At 29.7% G+C, this 17,605-nt stretch overlaps 1 protein-coding gene across 1 annotated transcript in view; it reads left to right on the top strand.

The window, feature by feature from the left end:
* LOC130897590 (uncharacterized) overlaps window positions 1-17,605 on the top strand; it is a 29,369-nt gene that overhangs the window by 10,459 nt on the left and 1,305 nt on the right. Inside the window, exon 4 of the mRNA XM_057806524.1 lies at window positions 3,981-4,086. Coding sequence (XP_057662507.1) covers window positions 3,981-4,086 — 106 coding nt within the window. The remainder of the gene's footprint in view (window positions 1-3,980; window positions 4,087-17,605) is intronic.

The following is a 17,605-nucleotide window of genomic DNA, read 5'->3' as shown; positions in this document are numbered from 1 at the left end:
CGAAACATTATTATATCTATGATTCATTTATGGCGGGCACTCATAATACAAAGAATGATACTGCTATTGAATAGAATGTGGTGCCAATTTTAGCGAGTCACTAATTTACGTATTAGAGTCAACAACTCCAATAGTAGAGTTAAACATTCATTTAATAAAAAATGTGCAATAATTGAATACGCAACATTTATTTATAATAGTTCAGATACAACTAATACCGGTTAATAATCATGTCGATTTATAAATCGATTCAGGCAAAATCCTTAGGAAAACACAATATTATGTAATTTATTTTTTTATCCTTCTTACAAATCTCTCACTCATATCGTTATTTATTTTATCACAAGTTTTGATACTTAATTTTTAGATTCTTCAAGTACACTTAGAATTAAATTCAGTCCATCATGTTCATTTGTAGCTGTTGTTCCTTGTTCACAATCAGGAATATTTTTCACAATACCAAATTCATTATTTTTCGAAAATTCTGAGTCTATGTCGACTTGGAAATTGAAAATTTCATGCTGTACATAGCAACTTGCAAAACTAATTTTGGCGACAAGAAATGATGTATGATAAATAATTATTAAAATTATTATTTGCATATAATACATTATAATAAAATTTTTTGTACCAATAGTATCATCCTTCATTATTTTGTTAGCTTTTAGAAATAAAAGAATACTACTTCAGTTCAATTCATTGTGAAATTTCCTAAAATAACATCACAATGAAATTTAAATCAAAAATTTGATTTTTATTTCACCAAAAGATCAAATACGTTGTATTTTTGAAACTGTAACGCATCGATTTTTAAATGAAGGTATTAGTCAACACTCTTTTTTCATTTTAGGTGTTGTTTCCACCAATACTAGAGGGATGATGTAATCTAGTTTAAAATTAACCTACACCTGTTTCATTACTGTATGCGTATATCTTTGAATTATTTAAGGGAGCGAGATAACCATTCTTCTAACATTGCCATTTCTATGTATTTCTCCAGAGGTTCATCATATTTCCCTCTGAGCATCGTCTCTTATTTCTACCATACTAATACTTTTATCATGATATTACAAAGAAATTTATCTTCTTAGCGCATTTTTTTATAGAAATCAAATAAAATATGATCCCCTTTGCCAAAAAACTTCATGAATGACGTGAATTGACGTGAATCGACGTCAATAGACATCATAAGACATCGATAAACGTCATATGACAAAAGTCATTTTTCGTTCCATTAACCGAATATAATGAAAATTGTCAAGATTCAATAAGGGTAACATTATTATTGATATTTCCCTGGTTTCATTTTTCATGGAAACTCGATTAATAAATTAAGATTATTGTTAATGTTTACTAATCGCTAATGATAAAAAAATGCCTTCAAATATTGGTCATAATATGCATAATTCTATACTGTCTGTAGGTAATAACTATGTTGAATATATATCATGCATTTGTAATGATTTATATAGAGGAAGTAATTACTTTAAGATATTAAAGAATTATTTTTACTACATTTAGAACCGAACAAAATACCGTGCGACCAACTATGCATTGAGAACAGAGCTTGTGAAATTATTTCGAAATATTTCGGATGTGATGAAATAAATTAAGTTGTTGAGAAACAAACTCTTTATTCTTAATACAGAGAACTTATCTAAATTTCATTAAGAGTAATGGTATATTATCGAGACAATCTTTTGTAAGACATTGTTTATGAAATATTCACTTCATTACCAAGATATTCAATAGTCGTATTATAATGTCGAGGGGTTGACATAAAAAAGTAGAAAGCTAGAATTATTCTTAAATAATTGAAGGTCAATTTTTAGGCAATTGTAGTGAGTGAGTGGAAGAAATGAATTTTTTATATTATGTGTTTATAAATAATTGAAAACCTTGATGATGAAGAATATAATTTTTAAAAAGAGTTCGGCTTGTTATACGAGATAGGGAAAAATCATTAAAAATATTTTGAAACATACACGATCACTTATATTGATACAGGCAACTAGCTTTTTATTTTTCCAAATAAAACACTCAATATGTTTTTACTTATTATATCGCAGCAACTTCAGCACATTCGAGCACTAAAAAGATCCGACAGACGTTGTCTTGCATGATAATATCGAAACATATTCATTTCTATACACTAAAATTAAAATGTCAAAGAATAAACGAAATGATTCAATATACACAAAACTTGAAAGAGTAAAACAATGCCAACCTACTACAAGTACAAAAACATTAATTCAAATCGAATCAGACGTTTAGGAGGAGTTCAGTGACAGACACGTATAGTAGAATTATATATAAAATTGAAAAAAATATATAAATTCATTACTTTCTGCTTCACAGTGGGTGAATTATCAAAAGAGAGTAATAGTTAAGATAATTGTAGTATAAAATGTTAATGGAAAGAGATAATTGACCATATGGCCAAAGCCTTGAAAATTTGACTGATGCCTAGCAGATTATGGATAATCTAAACAACTAATAATCATTTCATATATATTTTAGTGAATTAAACTAAAGTTTAATATTAACTTGTATCAGATCAAATGAAAAAAACCTCGAAACTATTACAAAAAAATTTAATTTGCAATGAGTTATTAAAATAGCCATTTTCGTTCCAATTATAATATAATTTCAGAAAAAAGTCAATTTGGCTGGAGTCCGGATGCCAGATATCCCGATCTATTTTCTACTAAAATGTCTGTTCAAATGTTACTAGAATATTATTTTGAGTTGGAGCGATATCATCTTATATCTACATTCCCTGACAAATATTCAAATGCAGTATTTATCACATTTTTGGTAAATTGTTACCTAGGAAATATTAATACATTTCTTCTATTAGCTGGTATTCGTGAAAGTAGATTACACTGACAGTAATAATTGTTAAATAATTCTATGGTCATCGCTTTAAAATTACATGCAATAATATTTTACTTGAAAAATCAAGAATAAATTAATAGTTAACAAATCTAAGTATGAGGAGTGCTTGAGAAATGATGTTACCACTCACTTTTTATCTAAAAACGAATTTTAATCACAAGAGGGTAAAAGGAACAAACTATCTCAAAAAATCATTCCTACTAATCAACCAAGTCGTAGTCGCCAAAAACAACTATGTTTTATTAAAGTGCTGAAAAAGAATATGAGTTTTTTTTCTTTCTCTAAAATTGAGACATTACATTCAAAGTTAAATTTTATTTTGAGAACATAAAAAAATCGTAGTTTTCGCTGTTCAAATTTCTAAAGCTTGCTTTGTAATCAATATTTCTTGACAAAGGTTTCACGTCGGTCACTTGAACTACTACTAGAAGCAACAAAGTTATCCGTAATACTTGAAGTACTTTTCGTTAATGCGGAAAATTTTTGAAATATTTTTCCGTCTCTTTGACTTTACAAGTGCAATTGAGAATGTTGTGTGAGGAAGCTTAAATATGTTCATTTGAAGAAGTTTCTGAGAAAATTTCAGCTAGATATGTGCATTAGAAAAAACTACGGCGTGTTGAATGTGAGAGCTTACTCTGCACAGATACTACGGGCAAGAATTTCTTGCACATAGTTTGTAACATTACTGATACTGCGCGGCTGCCAGCGACCATCTATTTAAAACTTGAAATTTTCGAAAGTTCACCTCATTTTTGATAGTTACAATAACGCAACTCTTAATCCAAAACAAGAAGAATGAGAACGCAGGTGGTAAACAAATTGATATTTATGAAAATCGACCTATTGATGATCCAAAGAAAGCTCTTTCTAGTAATGAAAATAAATTGAGCTTCAACAAATTGTTTTCTGAATACCTTATAAACATATATTGATAAAATATTTCTCTGTAATCATATTGATGCAGATACAGATACATGTATTATTTTCAATATTACTATGTCGAATGGACTCTCTAGCATATTGATCAACCTTTTGTAATCAAAATTCATGTACTTGTGGAAAAATTACATTAATTACAGCAAATCCAGTGGTTGTGACACTATCGGTGCGTTCTTATACATTGGAAAAAGTTTACTCTCCATAAATGAAATCATTGATTCAAATGAGAAGTATGTCTTAGAAATGGTTAGTAATTCTATAGCTATGCTTTGTGATCCAGGAAAAACTTTATATCAGTACATCGTTCCATCAATTCTCTCGGTTACAAACTTCTCTTCAAAACATTTCGGAAGCAGAAAATTACCTCTATCACATTTTGCTTTAGAACAGCATATATTACGTCCACTACAGCAAATATATAAATGGAGTTAATAAGCAACAAATTTTAATGACAACGAATGGTTTGTTAGAAACACAAACTATTATCAAGGTATAACCGCGATGGAGCTACTACAAAAATATGTTTCAAACTAAATCCCTCTAAATCCCCATGTTCAATTGAAGTATGTCCTTGCAAAGAGGATAATTTAGAATTTGCGATGTTTTCGAGTGAGAAGAGACTTGGATATATAGAAATAATATAAAATGAAGATGATGATAATGAAATGAAATATCGATGATACAATGTTTTATTGAGTTTTGGAAAAACTAGTAGTATCACTTCGTAAACTGGTCCTTCAATTTGACAGAATATTTATTGAAGGTTAACAAAGCAGTTCCGAAAAGTCCCTCCTTGAAACTTTGGCTCCTTCCAAGATTGACAATGCCACTCACAATAGACCAATGAGTTGGGATACAGTCGGTTGAAACTGATGTGACAGTTGTATTGAAAGGAATTTCAAGAACTGACTTCCGGGACTTCTTCAGAAAATGGATATACGATTGTGAATGTGTTATTCAATCAAATTGGAGCTACTTTGAAAAATGCTTATTACCAAATAATAAATAATAACACCATGAAAGTAGGCTAAGAAATTTTGGGAAATTACAAGGTTTTAATGAAACTGGTTGAATATAGAGTACATGTTGAAAGATTTTGATCACAAAGACTTCTGTCTTCTAATATTTTCGTCGAACAACATTTTTTTCCTATCCATATGCTGATTTTCAAACCTTTAGTAAATCAATTTGTTATGGATTTTACCAGGGGCGTTCCAAACAACGTTCGTCGATAAATACACCCTGGCCTTCTTTTTTTCCAAGTCCAATTCCAAGTTTCATCTACGGTTACGAAACTGCAAAAACCGTCCAACTACTACTGCGAAGTTGTCGTACGATTGGGTTTATGATCGATTTTGAGCATACGGAGCATCCATCTGTTTCGTGCCCAATGGTCATTCAGCATTAAAACATTGAGCTATGAGAAAGAATTTTTCGAAACTCCAATATTCGATCGAGAAACACCATATCGAGAATTTCTTCATTTGTTTTTGTCCTACAGACATTAAATGAGTATACAGAACGTTGAACATCTTCCGAGCTTGCACGATTCAACGTTATTCAGTAAAACACTAGCCTTTTTATAGTATTTGTATAGTATTTGTTTCTTTGAGTGATGTTTCAGTTCCATCAAAAATAATGGTGAATGAGCAGTTGAAATCCACTTTTAACCATTTTCTCCTGAAATAACTCGCTCAAAGTTTGAGTTAAATATATATAACTGTTAACAGGGGCAGAGTTGCCCTTTCTGTTTAGAGACATAGAATTTCAAAACCCACTTATTTCTTCCAGAATTATCAGATGATCGGTTGAAATTTTGTGATCGACCGATGGTGATTTGCAATATAAAATTTGATGAGACTAATTCTTGTCAAAAGGGATCACCGTATTTAAAAATTCTAGTCAAATATTACTACCGTTCAAGAGAATGGACCATAACTTTTTCTCCACTTCGATGCCAATTGAAATCTCCACATCAAATGACCAAAATTCCACCTACCGACCAATTCGTTACTAATTAACCTGACCTCTGAAGAAGAAAGCGTAGCTTACGAATTTATCAATAGGCTTGCATATTATAAGAAGGAGGACGGCGAGCATTTTGAACATTTTTCTTCTTATTGCCAACAAACTGTATAGGGAACAATCAGTAGATTTTGTGATATTTGCCAAACTTTTGTTTTTGAAAAGAATCGTACTTGGCCTCATACTCTATCAAAATCCTGCGGAGGATTTGACGAGTGATATTTCCCCTGATATACTATTAAGCTGATTTTATGGTTTATTATTGTGCCTATTTATTAGTACTTCAGTTTTGAGATAGAAAAATGAAAACACATATTCATATTGTTTTTCAAAATGTTTTCTATTAAGATCAATAAACTTTTGCATTCGTTTAACCCAATTGCCAATGTTTCAAGTAACTGTAAACTACTCAAATAACACTTATATAATACATTCACTATTAATAATGTGACTCTTTATTGATATATTCACATTAGTGTCTTAAACCTTAAGTAGCAGTAATTATAAATGATTCTTGGAGCTGACTATTTAAAAAAAATCTCATACGTTGAACTAAGTCCAGTAAAATAACTAGAATACAAGATTTGCATTACTCGCAGTTAACGGGAAAGAAACCGTGCAAGAACAAAGCATTACCAAATTGATATAGTTCTTTAAAATCACACTCTAAAATGTAAGTTCAGTGATAGGCCATAATTACTTAAAATGAAATTAAAAGAACATGAGAATTTTGTTTACGAAATTTTACCAATAAATTACTAATAGGTAAGAATTGTATTATAGTGGAACGCCTAGGGGATTTCACCTCGAAAAATGGTTTCAGTGAATGATTTTTTTTGGTTGAGGTGGCATTTTCTTCTTTATACTATAACTTGCAAAGTTTACCAAAAATTTTCTTTTGCTTTTAATTTTTTCGTTATTTAATTGAAAGAAGATAAAAAATTAATATTCCAATATGTAATTTAACTTCAGATAGCATTTGGATATGACTGGAATAGGTATAGAAAATTATCTTTTGAAGATACTTGTGTCTATGAAGGGTCGTAGAGACCTTGGGCAGGTAGTTAACGGGAAGGAGAGAGGAAAGGTTGAAGGGACGTCAGCGGCAGCTGCAAAGTGCAACTAAATGTCCGTGTCCTGTATAAATTGTTTATCTAAATCAATCATAACAGCTTTAATTGCCTATATAATTTATACCAAAGTGATAATTTGAAATTTCAAACTCTACCTATTATCTTACAGTTTCCTCATTGGATACCGTCAATATGTTCAGATTAAATTATTCATTCAGATAAAAAACTGCACGTTCTACATATTCAATATTGTAGAAATTATCCTAACAAAAATACTCTGATTATGTATAAATCATTAATTTCTCCACGACATTTGATACTATCGAGATTATATAAAATAACGTTTAAAATGCCCAACAGTCAGCCTGTTAGTGTTTTGCTTTCTAAATATTCTTTTATTTTCACCGACTATTGACATTCTTTGCTATAAGGAAATGATTAATTGTAAACAGATAATCGGGTTGAAATGTGATCTTGTTATTCAACTCAATAGAGTAAAGTTGGAAGTATATTATAATCTTTTAATTAAAAGCAAGGATAGTTTTATAAAAATTATTGGGAAGAATAAAAGAAAATGCTATCATATACTCCATTTACCACGTGTAATCATTATGTTGTGGGATATTCATCAGTTTATATTTGCATGTTAAAATTCCTTTTTCTCCATAAAATTGGAAAATATTTTGACACTCCACATTGAGAGGAGTAAATAAGAGCAAACTGTATTCAACTGCAACGTATGAATAACAAATCTGTCATGTTTTATACTACCAAAATACAAATTTCTATATTGTTCAGGACTTTTGATGTTAGGTGTTCTCATTATCTCGTTATGTTCTAGATAATCTCATCCATTATAACAATAAACCTCTAAACTATATCTTTACTTTTTACCTCTTTCCATTAAAAACTTATTTTTGCTTTTCCCTTTTCCTTGGTATTTGCTGTTTTTTTTGAGGCTTTATGACATTTTACACAGCAGACGTTACTTTTTGCTTGTTTTTATCACTATAATTTTTTTCAGGACCTGTGTGGAATTTGTCTCTATAGTAGTCTTTACAAATTTCAAGAATTTGATTGTATATAAGTAATTTTTCTATTTTGCAAAATATAATATCATTTGTCTCATGTGCTTCTAGTTTCCCTACAATGAGAAACGTCCAGTTACTTATTAGTGCCAATTAATTATTCTGGTTGGTGCCGTTATATGCATGACCATAACAAAAATTCAAAAATTGAATATAGATATTCTTGACGAGCACACACACTGATATAATCAATATTCAGATCTCTACATAGAATTAGTTTGCTTTTTAGAGGTAACGTCTCCAGTAAGGTCAGTAGTTTGTGACAGAAACTATGCACGTCAGCGTCAGATGTTCTATAAATACATTATTGTGATACATTGGAGTGCTGTCATGTAGATCTCACATTTTTTGACAATTCCAGAGGATCATCTCCAAGAATTACAGAAAAGTGAGCACAGAAATCTTCAATAATGTCACAGACATAGAATTATGTTTAACTTGCCCTTTGCCTATATAAATATGCAGTTAACGAACATGTGTAGCTGTTCTAACTATGTTTTAGTCAAAGAAGTTGAGGAAAAGGAAGATGGCAGTTAAAATTTCAGAAAAAATGTTGAATAAAAATTTCTGATTAATGATTTTTGTTAATCTTAATTTCTTTGATCAAAAATCATCCTTTTTATCAGATTATAAAATTATATTTTCTGCCTAAAATCAACTTTAATTTATATATTATAGTAATTCTTGTTACCATTGAAATTGATATAGATGCATTTTGCACAATATTAATTCAATTGTTTGTCTCCTGCAAATGCCTTGTATACTTGTATTTGGATTATCTCTACTACTAACCATACATCAACTCCATTTTTCAAGTTAAATTATTTTTATATACCCTTATTTCCATATGCGGAATAACTTTTACGCCTAAAACAATCCATCACTTTTCTGTTTTTTAGGAGATTCTGTTTTTAGTAAAAGCAAGGAATCAACGCAATCGTAACATCAATAACGGGATAAAATCTCATTTTCTGTTAAGGTTTTGTATTGAATGAATTTCTAAAGGGGAATGTGTTTTCATAATTTCCATGTTCTTAAAGAAATGTAGGGGAAATATCAATATATGCAAGCACCTTAAAAATATTTTCAACATTTCTTGCAAGGTTTTGCTGTAGTTTGTCTGAAGACATTAAGGAAACCGTTCTTGGTACGAAGACACTGCTCGTTGTGTATATTACTGACTTAAATCAGTAGCATTATAACGTTTTTATTTCCATTGTTGTAAATGGCATTGTGGGTACTTATAACAAAGTTGATCAATTTTCAATTGTGGATAATGGATAGCACAAACAACTAATTCGTCTAATAAGTATACCAGGTACCAACTAATTGATATTCTACTCTATAACGTGAAATTGTTAGAACTTTTTCAACATATGAACCAATTTTCAAAACAAAAAATATGAATCCACTCCTATTGATTTCGACTCTATGAACCATGACACGCATTGAGCTTTCTGTTGTGGTGTCCACATCTTCACTTATAACTGTTGAAAAAAAAACTTTCTTAGTTGCAGTAATACATGCAAAAGACAGAATATGAATACCTTGTTTATGTGTAAAGATAATTTTAGAACACGCTGTATATTGAAAAGAGTTTAGAATTTTATTACAATTTCCCTTCAATAATCACATCGATATTTTACAGGAATGAGGAACTAGAGACGTATGTTTCGTAACAAGTTATAATTAAACATATTATCTTAATAATTTTCGTCCGTATGACAATTGTTTAACGAAATAAAACTATTTTATGATGTAACTAAAAATTATATTGTTTCAATATATGATATAACTGGCAACAGAAGAGAATTGCCTAATATAATCAATCCCAACATTTACTTAATCATGTACTTCCAAAAACAGATGGATACCATGCTCTTTGTTAAATCGAACTTATTATGAAAATCGTTAAATAACGCAAAAATCTTACTGACTGTGGTTTCACTAATTAATTTTGATTGATGTATCAGACCATGACCTGTCTGAAATCATTGTAATGATACAAAAAGGATTAACGGTTCAAAAAACCTCAGTATTTCTAAAAAAGCAGGAAATATGTACTCAGAATATATTAATTATGAAGTAATTAGAGTAATTGCGTTAATAGAAGTTTATGAAAAAAATTATTGATATAAAAACTCAATAGAAATGTATTGAAATCTACAAGTTTAAATTACAGCTTTCTACACAACATAGTTGTAAACACAAGTTTTATACACAAATGAATTTAAGTCGAGAGAAAGATACATATGAAACCCTAAAAATTAGAAGAAAAATTAATATCATACTCAAATGGTTATCAAATATCAAATATCAAATTACCTATCTCAGCAGTTCTTATAGTTCAGACTTTGTACATTCATTGATTTTCTCATTCCATACTTCCATGATAATGATGGTCTCCATATCTTTCTGTTCCTCCACTTCATCATTATTTTTGGCAATATATCCTGCAATATAACTGCTGTTCCTCAATATATTCTATAATTGTTTCTTTCAGGTTCATTCGCTCTTTTCTTGTGTCGTTTCTGACTCGATTTAACCTTGACATTTTATTTGCTATTCTTAGGATGTCCATTTCTATATTTTTTTTTATTGGTGGTTCTCTTATTCTCCACTTTTCTGATCCATATACCAACATACTCCTAATCATTGCACTGTATATCTTTAGTTTTCGCTATTTTCCAATTCCAGTACACCATAGTACTCCATTTAGTAATTTAGTTATTGTTCTTGCTCTGTTTATTATACATTCTATTTCTGTATCATCTGTCCCATCTTTGTAAAAAATAACTTCTAGATATTTAGTTCTCGCATCTCGTTACAATTTCGTTATTTTCTAGTTGTATGTAGTTGTTGAATCCTCTCATATATATGAATACTGTGTCTTTTCTACGTTTATCTGCAGTCCCCATTTTCCCTATTATTTCTCAAGTTTGAGTGACATGTAATCTATATCATATCTCTCGTTTGTACATATTACCTGATCATCTGCAAATTTGAGGATGTATTAACAGTTGCAATTGTCGATTTGGATCTCCATTCCCTTGCATTTCTACTTCCAATTTGCTAGGGTTTTCGAAACAATATATTTTGACAAGTGTTGGTGAGATGCAACGCCCTTGTCTCAGGCCTTTGTTGTTGACTTTATTTGCGATTTTCACTATAGGATATATATATATATATATATATATATATATATATATATATATATATATATATACCTATATATCCTGCTTATTGTACTTGTTATCGATGTCCCACAATAATTGTTGCGTATTAAGTTGTTGCCCTTTTTATGTATAGATATGATGTAAGCTGTTTTCCAGTCTACGGGTTTATTTTCATCATGTATGTATTTTGTAAAAATATGATTCGAAGAGTTAATTTGTTCTATTTTCATTATTTTAAATATATAAGCTTTATCGCTATGTAATTGGGTGCTAGATTATATTGTTAAAAAACTCTCTAATGCGCATAAGTTAGTAAAACTGGTGCCATATTGTCGAATTAATGTATTCGACTTTTTTCCATTTCCATAAAACACACAACACCTCTTCCTAATTTGGGCAAAAGTCGTAAAATATACAAAATCAATGATATTCGAGCCAAAAACACAATCTGGAATGTCAAATACTTAATAATAAAACGTTATCTTTGTTTACGTCAATGGCATGACACGGTCACACATAAGCGACGTACATAAACAATTCTGTTCTCTTTGTTGACTTCAAGAAAGATCTCCTACAATTTCTAGTGCTATGCAAGTCTTGCTTATGCTTGCAATGGTAAGGCGTTTTAGAAATGGGTGGCCTTGAGTTTCTTTCTTCTCCACACTCGTCAATTTTTGAGAGATCTAAAGTATTTAAATTCGTTCTAATCCGGCGGTGCCTTGTTTAACCTTATTGAAGAGCTCATGGACACTTTTCCTGAAGTCAGATAGTCTTTCTTTCCAAGAAATCGACCAATTCATAGTTATCCAACTAGAAGAAAAAATTTACTTGACAATACCCACATATGATCTGATAAAAAATCCCATTATCTTCAAGGCCAAAACATTATATTCAATCAGTTACCTTCAGAATCAACACTGACAAATAAATTTAATAAGTTCTGGATATTGACAAAGGCATTTCTGCTCAAAAGACTTTAGGGCAGAATTCTACAATCTACCATAGACTGGCATAATTCAATATTTAGTATGGAGTAAGATATTAATATTGAATTATAACTATTACTAAGCTAAATTATTATTTTATATTATCTAATATAAAATTGTATTGCTTTGTCCGTAAAATTTTTTATGACAATAAAGCTTATCTCCCTCTTTCTCTCTCATTATTTTTCTAGATCTGTCCTACTTTTTCTTCTAGATCGTATTTCGAATGATTAATCCGATTTGATTCAATTTGTGATAAGCAGATTAAATTCAGAATTGCTTCTTTTATTTGAATAAAAATATTGCATAACTGTACAAAACCTTTAGAAAGATTGGTTGAATTGAATAGTGCTGAGTGTCCCCTAGGGCTATTAAATTACTCGAAGCTGGCTCAATACAGACGGATGCTGCAAATTGACTAAATATGTCTCAATATACCATTTCGAGAAAGCTTAATCGGTTTCAGGAAACTAAAATTATCAAAACATGGAACTGGAAGATCCATAGTTATACCCGTAGAAATTCTTGTAATACCTATACAATCACTTTTTAAAGCCATAGGTGTACCGATTTTAGTATCAAAGAAAATAATATGTGATGTTAATCAAAATCTAAGCGACTGCATCATTGACTGCAAGAGAGGCAAACGAAAAATGTTGGCTTTTGCTTGAACATTCTTTTGTATTAAATTCCTATTATTTTATTTTTCTGAATTGGAGCTCAATTTATTCTTCAGCATTCAGAGAAAATGGAATACTAATCACATCTTATATAATACGCGGATTGTCCCAGAAGTACCTGTCCTGACCTAAAGAGGCGTTAGTTGCTGAAAAAATGCCACTATATTGGAAAGTACACATGTTTCTATCGAGTATTCGGCAATGTTTCACAGATATAAAGCTCAATTTCTACGCCGTTTCATAACAATGGATGGAACGTTATTCTAAACGCAATCTAAACAATGGGCTGAAAAGGTAGAACCGGCTCCAAAGAAGGTAAAGACCGTTCCATCTGGATATGGTCGGTTTTTGGTTGTTGTTACATCAAGACAATGACCAGCTCAATGCACCGTTATTGCAATGGCCAAAATCAATGATTTAAAGTTTGAATTGCCACCTCATCCACCATTTTAGCTTGATTTAGCCCCCTTAGATTATTTTCTGTTCCCGGACTTGAAAAAATGGTTCAGTAGTCAAAGATTTTCCAACAATGAAAAGTTGATGTGGAAAGTTATTGGTTATTTTTAGGAACTTGGCGATTCTTATTATAAAAAAGATATCGAATTTATTGAACATCGAGGAAAAAGTATATGGAGCTAAAAGGATATTACGTTCAAAAATACTTGGGACCAAATTCGTACATCATACTTCAATGAGATGTTACCCGCTCTAGTACGCATATTGTATTTTGTAGTTTTAGTTGTATCCAATAATCTTTTTATGAAATTGACTATATTATTAATCAAAAAATGAGATTATCTTGCAATTTTGTCGTGTTGTTTCAATACTGTTTAGATAATAGATGTGATGTTTCTATTTGCAGTTCGTTATCTATGCTATAACACCAGTTCACAAGAAAAGGTTCAGAGTACACCGTTTATTCAACGCTATTAACGTCCCACGTAGCCTAAGTGCCCAACAACTATAGTACTATTAAACGCGTTCAAGAAATGGATTAATTAGTCATTCATAGAGAATTTATTTATATATAATAATTGATGCTTGACGAATAAAATTAAACCTGTACTAATTACCGTTATTTACTTCAATTTAGCAACGATTCGAAGCAAAGTTAATCATTCCGCAAAATCTACATATCACTCGCAGAAAACTACATAACAGGTAGGTAATTAAATTCTTGAGCCACTGTGTCTCACGCACAGTGAAATCTTAATCAAACCAGTGGCGTAACTTAGTATCATAAATCAATCATTGACAACGACAACGTACATTTTTCTATACTACAAACATCAATTTGTTTTATCTAAAAAATTCCAAAAAGTAAGGGAACACACAATTCTTTGATACAAGTAAAATAAGTTTTAATATTAATATGGATGCTTATACTACCAGGTAAAATTGAATGTGTTTTGTTAAAGCTAGTAATGACCAATGACGTAGAAACCCGAAGTAAGTATTTTCTTCACAAATATTTCACTTACATATTTTCATGAAAGATTATTATTTAAGTACATTTTAATTTTTATTAAATTTTTTTAGAGTGCTATAAATATTAGTAAACAGAATTGCTGGTAGATTAACTAGGAGCGGGGATACTGATGCAAGATGCTATTAGACATAGCAACATGCCGATTGTGAAGAGTGAGAGTCAAAGATTTAGAGCAGAACTATAGATGATAAAGACCTAGCATAAGGTTATCTGGGATCGTCTCTAGATTCTCAAAACGATTAGCCATTAGCATGAAATTAAAAATGGAATACTATTGTCTCTATTGATGAATCGTAGATTTGGCTAGATAGCGTTATGGTCAAGAGATGGTGAGAAAAAAACCACAAGAGCTTTGGAACATTGCTTACAGTATGTTGCCCTTGCTTATGGCTTAAAGTGTCCTTTATTTTCCATCAAACCAAAAATGAATACATAGTTATATATTCAAGAAATATTGGAACGTCTTCTGATTTTTCACCTCGAGATATTCAACAATCAAACTTTTCAGCAAAATAACGTCATGTATAACGCAGATGCCTCGAATGCAAATAAACTGGGAAGTCACTTTTGTATCTTGTTAATCATCTATTCTGTCTTTTGTCACAATGTAGTAATAGTAGCAATAAGATGATAATCAAAATTTTGAGAATAACTTTGTTAATTACGTTTTAAAATAATATTTGTGTAACTAACGGCAAAATAATATTTTTGGACTTGATGAATATTCGCAGACGCTTGTCATCAGGAAATGTTTTGTTTCCACTACTAGATTCTCCATATAAGAATATGAGATTGAAAAATCATTGCGATAATTTATCAATTTCCAATAACTGCTACCCAAAAATTCATGTATTTGTTTGATAAATGGACATATTTCCTTCAAACTATGAATATAGTATGTAACTTGCAAATGGTTCTATGCTTTTGATTTGGGTTTTGGTAAATTTGGTTCCAGAAAGTGTTAAAAGGTATAAAACTCTGTAAAACCCTCATCCGTTGTTAAATTTCCTATCAATCATTTTCTTTTGTTCTTGATTATTTCTATTTCTTACAATAAATTAATCTGGTAATCAGTTTTCGTTAGGTTACATTTTAACTTTTGTTCTCTATAAGTTTTTTTTTTATAAAAAGTAATGAATGTCAGTTTATTTCACTATCCTTCTCTAAAAATCTACCCTAACCATGACGATATCGATTTTTTCTCAAATCTGGAGTACTTATAAATTTAGTAGTAGAATTTGTTAATTATTTTTAACCTCTCTTGGGAGGGGATTGGCACATTCCTCTCATTTGTCTGTGGCTATTTGCATGTTTTAATGATAATATAATGGTCATCTTCGTACTTAAGTTCTAGATGAAACTGTTTTTCTCTATAGTTGAAAAAAACCTTGAGAAATATATTGATAGGCGCTCATGTATATGGTTGGTGGAGTGTATCAAAATATTACAGTACTGTAAAATAGATTCTATTATTGTAGACATATGCATTCACTACAGTTTAAGGTGGGGATGTTAAGAAAGCAAAAACAAACATTTGACATATATATTTTGCCATTATATATACGCACCAAGTTGAGGGTAGCAGCAACAGTCGTTCAAACTCACATCAGTGGCAATGATGGGCCTCCAAGTAAGTGAAATAGTGTTTTGGATGAATTTTTCGAATTAATCGTGATTTAATGAGTTACTCGAATTTATAGAAAAAATTTCACTCATTGATTTGATTTTAACATATTTTACTAAATATTTATTTTTTTATAAATACTATAATCAATATTTTGATAAACGTTTATTTGTTTGATTTGAATTAATTTAAATTTTTTGTTTCGATATAACTATATTGCACTTTATAAACTAGGAGGATATCATGATTAAGCCTATTTTTATCCAAAGAATCTTATCACTGTTACAAAAATATAAAAGACATTTTATAAACAGCATGTTTGAATTTATTCAATTTCATAAAAATTTACATGGCATTTTTATTTTAAAAGTATATAATTTTTCATATAACAACAAAACCGTTTTTATCTAAAAATCATCATAAAAAACAATAATAATAATGATTAATTATTTCACAATCGTGTGAAAATTACATTAATCTATTTTTATTAAAATTCGTAGAATAGAATCATCAACTTGCTTACTTTTTAATTGATATATTTGTAAGTTGTAGATGTAAAATTTATCAAAATCCTTTCTTCTATATTTTCCTAATTAAATGTATATTTTTCTGCTACTTTATAGTTTTTTAATGCTGTTCTCTTTCATATAGTTTTGATGACTATTCAATTTATTTTCTTTATCAAAATATTTTGATAAAGACTGAACTTCAATTTGTTATCAATCTCTCAAAAATTATTAAAAAAAAATTATTTTAAAACAGAACATTTAGAAGCATTAATATATCCAAAGGTCTTAGGAATAGGAAATTAAAGAAATTTATATATATTTATGTTTCTTGATTTTAGATCATTTATGTTTCAAAATTTTTTTAATAATTTTTGAAAGATAGATTGAATTGAAGTTTTGACTTTTCTTTAAGTCTTTTTCAAAATACATATCTATAATATTACTACTTAAATTTTTAAGTGACTCAAATTTTAGACCACTAAAATATTTTGATATTCATATTCACTAAAATTATTAGAACCCGTAAGTGAAGATAGAAGTTTCACCTTTTGTTGTTCAGAATTTGTTGATTGATTATAATTCTTTTGTATATGATATCTATCACTTATTGAGGATATTCATTCATGAGCTCTATCTACAGCTCTATCGGAAATGGGAATCCGATAATAATAATTACTGATTTATTAGTAATTACTTTCTTAACAGAAAGGATGAAATATTTTAAAAAGTTTATTAATACTTTGAATAGGTACCAAGTTAGTTTGTATTTTGGTTTTTGTTATTGTTTTTTTTACAATATTATATGAATACCATTTTTAGAACAGCATTAATACAAACATTTATCAACATACCTTATTTGTGTATATTATAGAGTTAAGCAAAGTAGAAGCAATATCATCACAATAGTAAAATAAGCTGCAATCTAAAATAATGTAAAAATCAACAAATGTAAGTTACACAGCATATGTGCTGAGGCCTTGTTTCGCTTAGTGCAGCCGAGCAATTAAAAAACGCTAAAAAATTTAAAAATAATTAAGTATGGCCGGTTTTTTTATTATTTCATTTAATTGATGAATATTAATGATACTTATAACTATCATCATAAGATGGTTTAA

This window comes from Diorhabda carinulata, chromosome 8, assembly GCF_026250575.1.
Source record: "Diorhabda carinulata isolate Delta chromosome 8, icDioCari1.1, whole genome shotgun sequence".
Taxonomy (NCBI): Eukaryota; Metazoa; Arthropoda; class Insecta; order Coleoptera; family Chrysomelidae; genus Diorhabda; species Diorhabda carinulata.
This window is presented reverse-complemented; position numbering and strand designations above follow the sequence as displayed.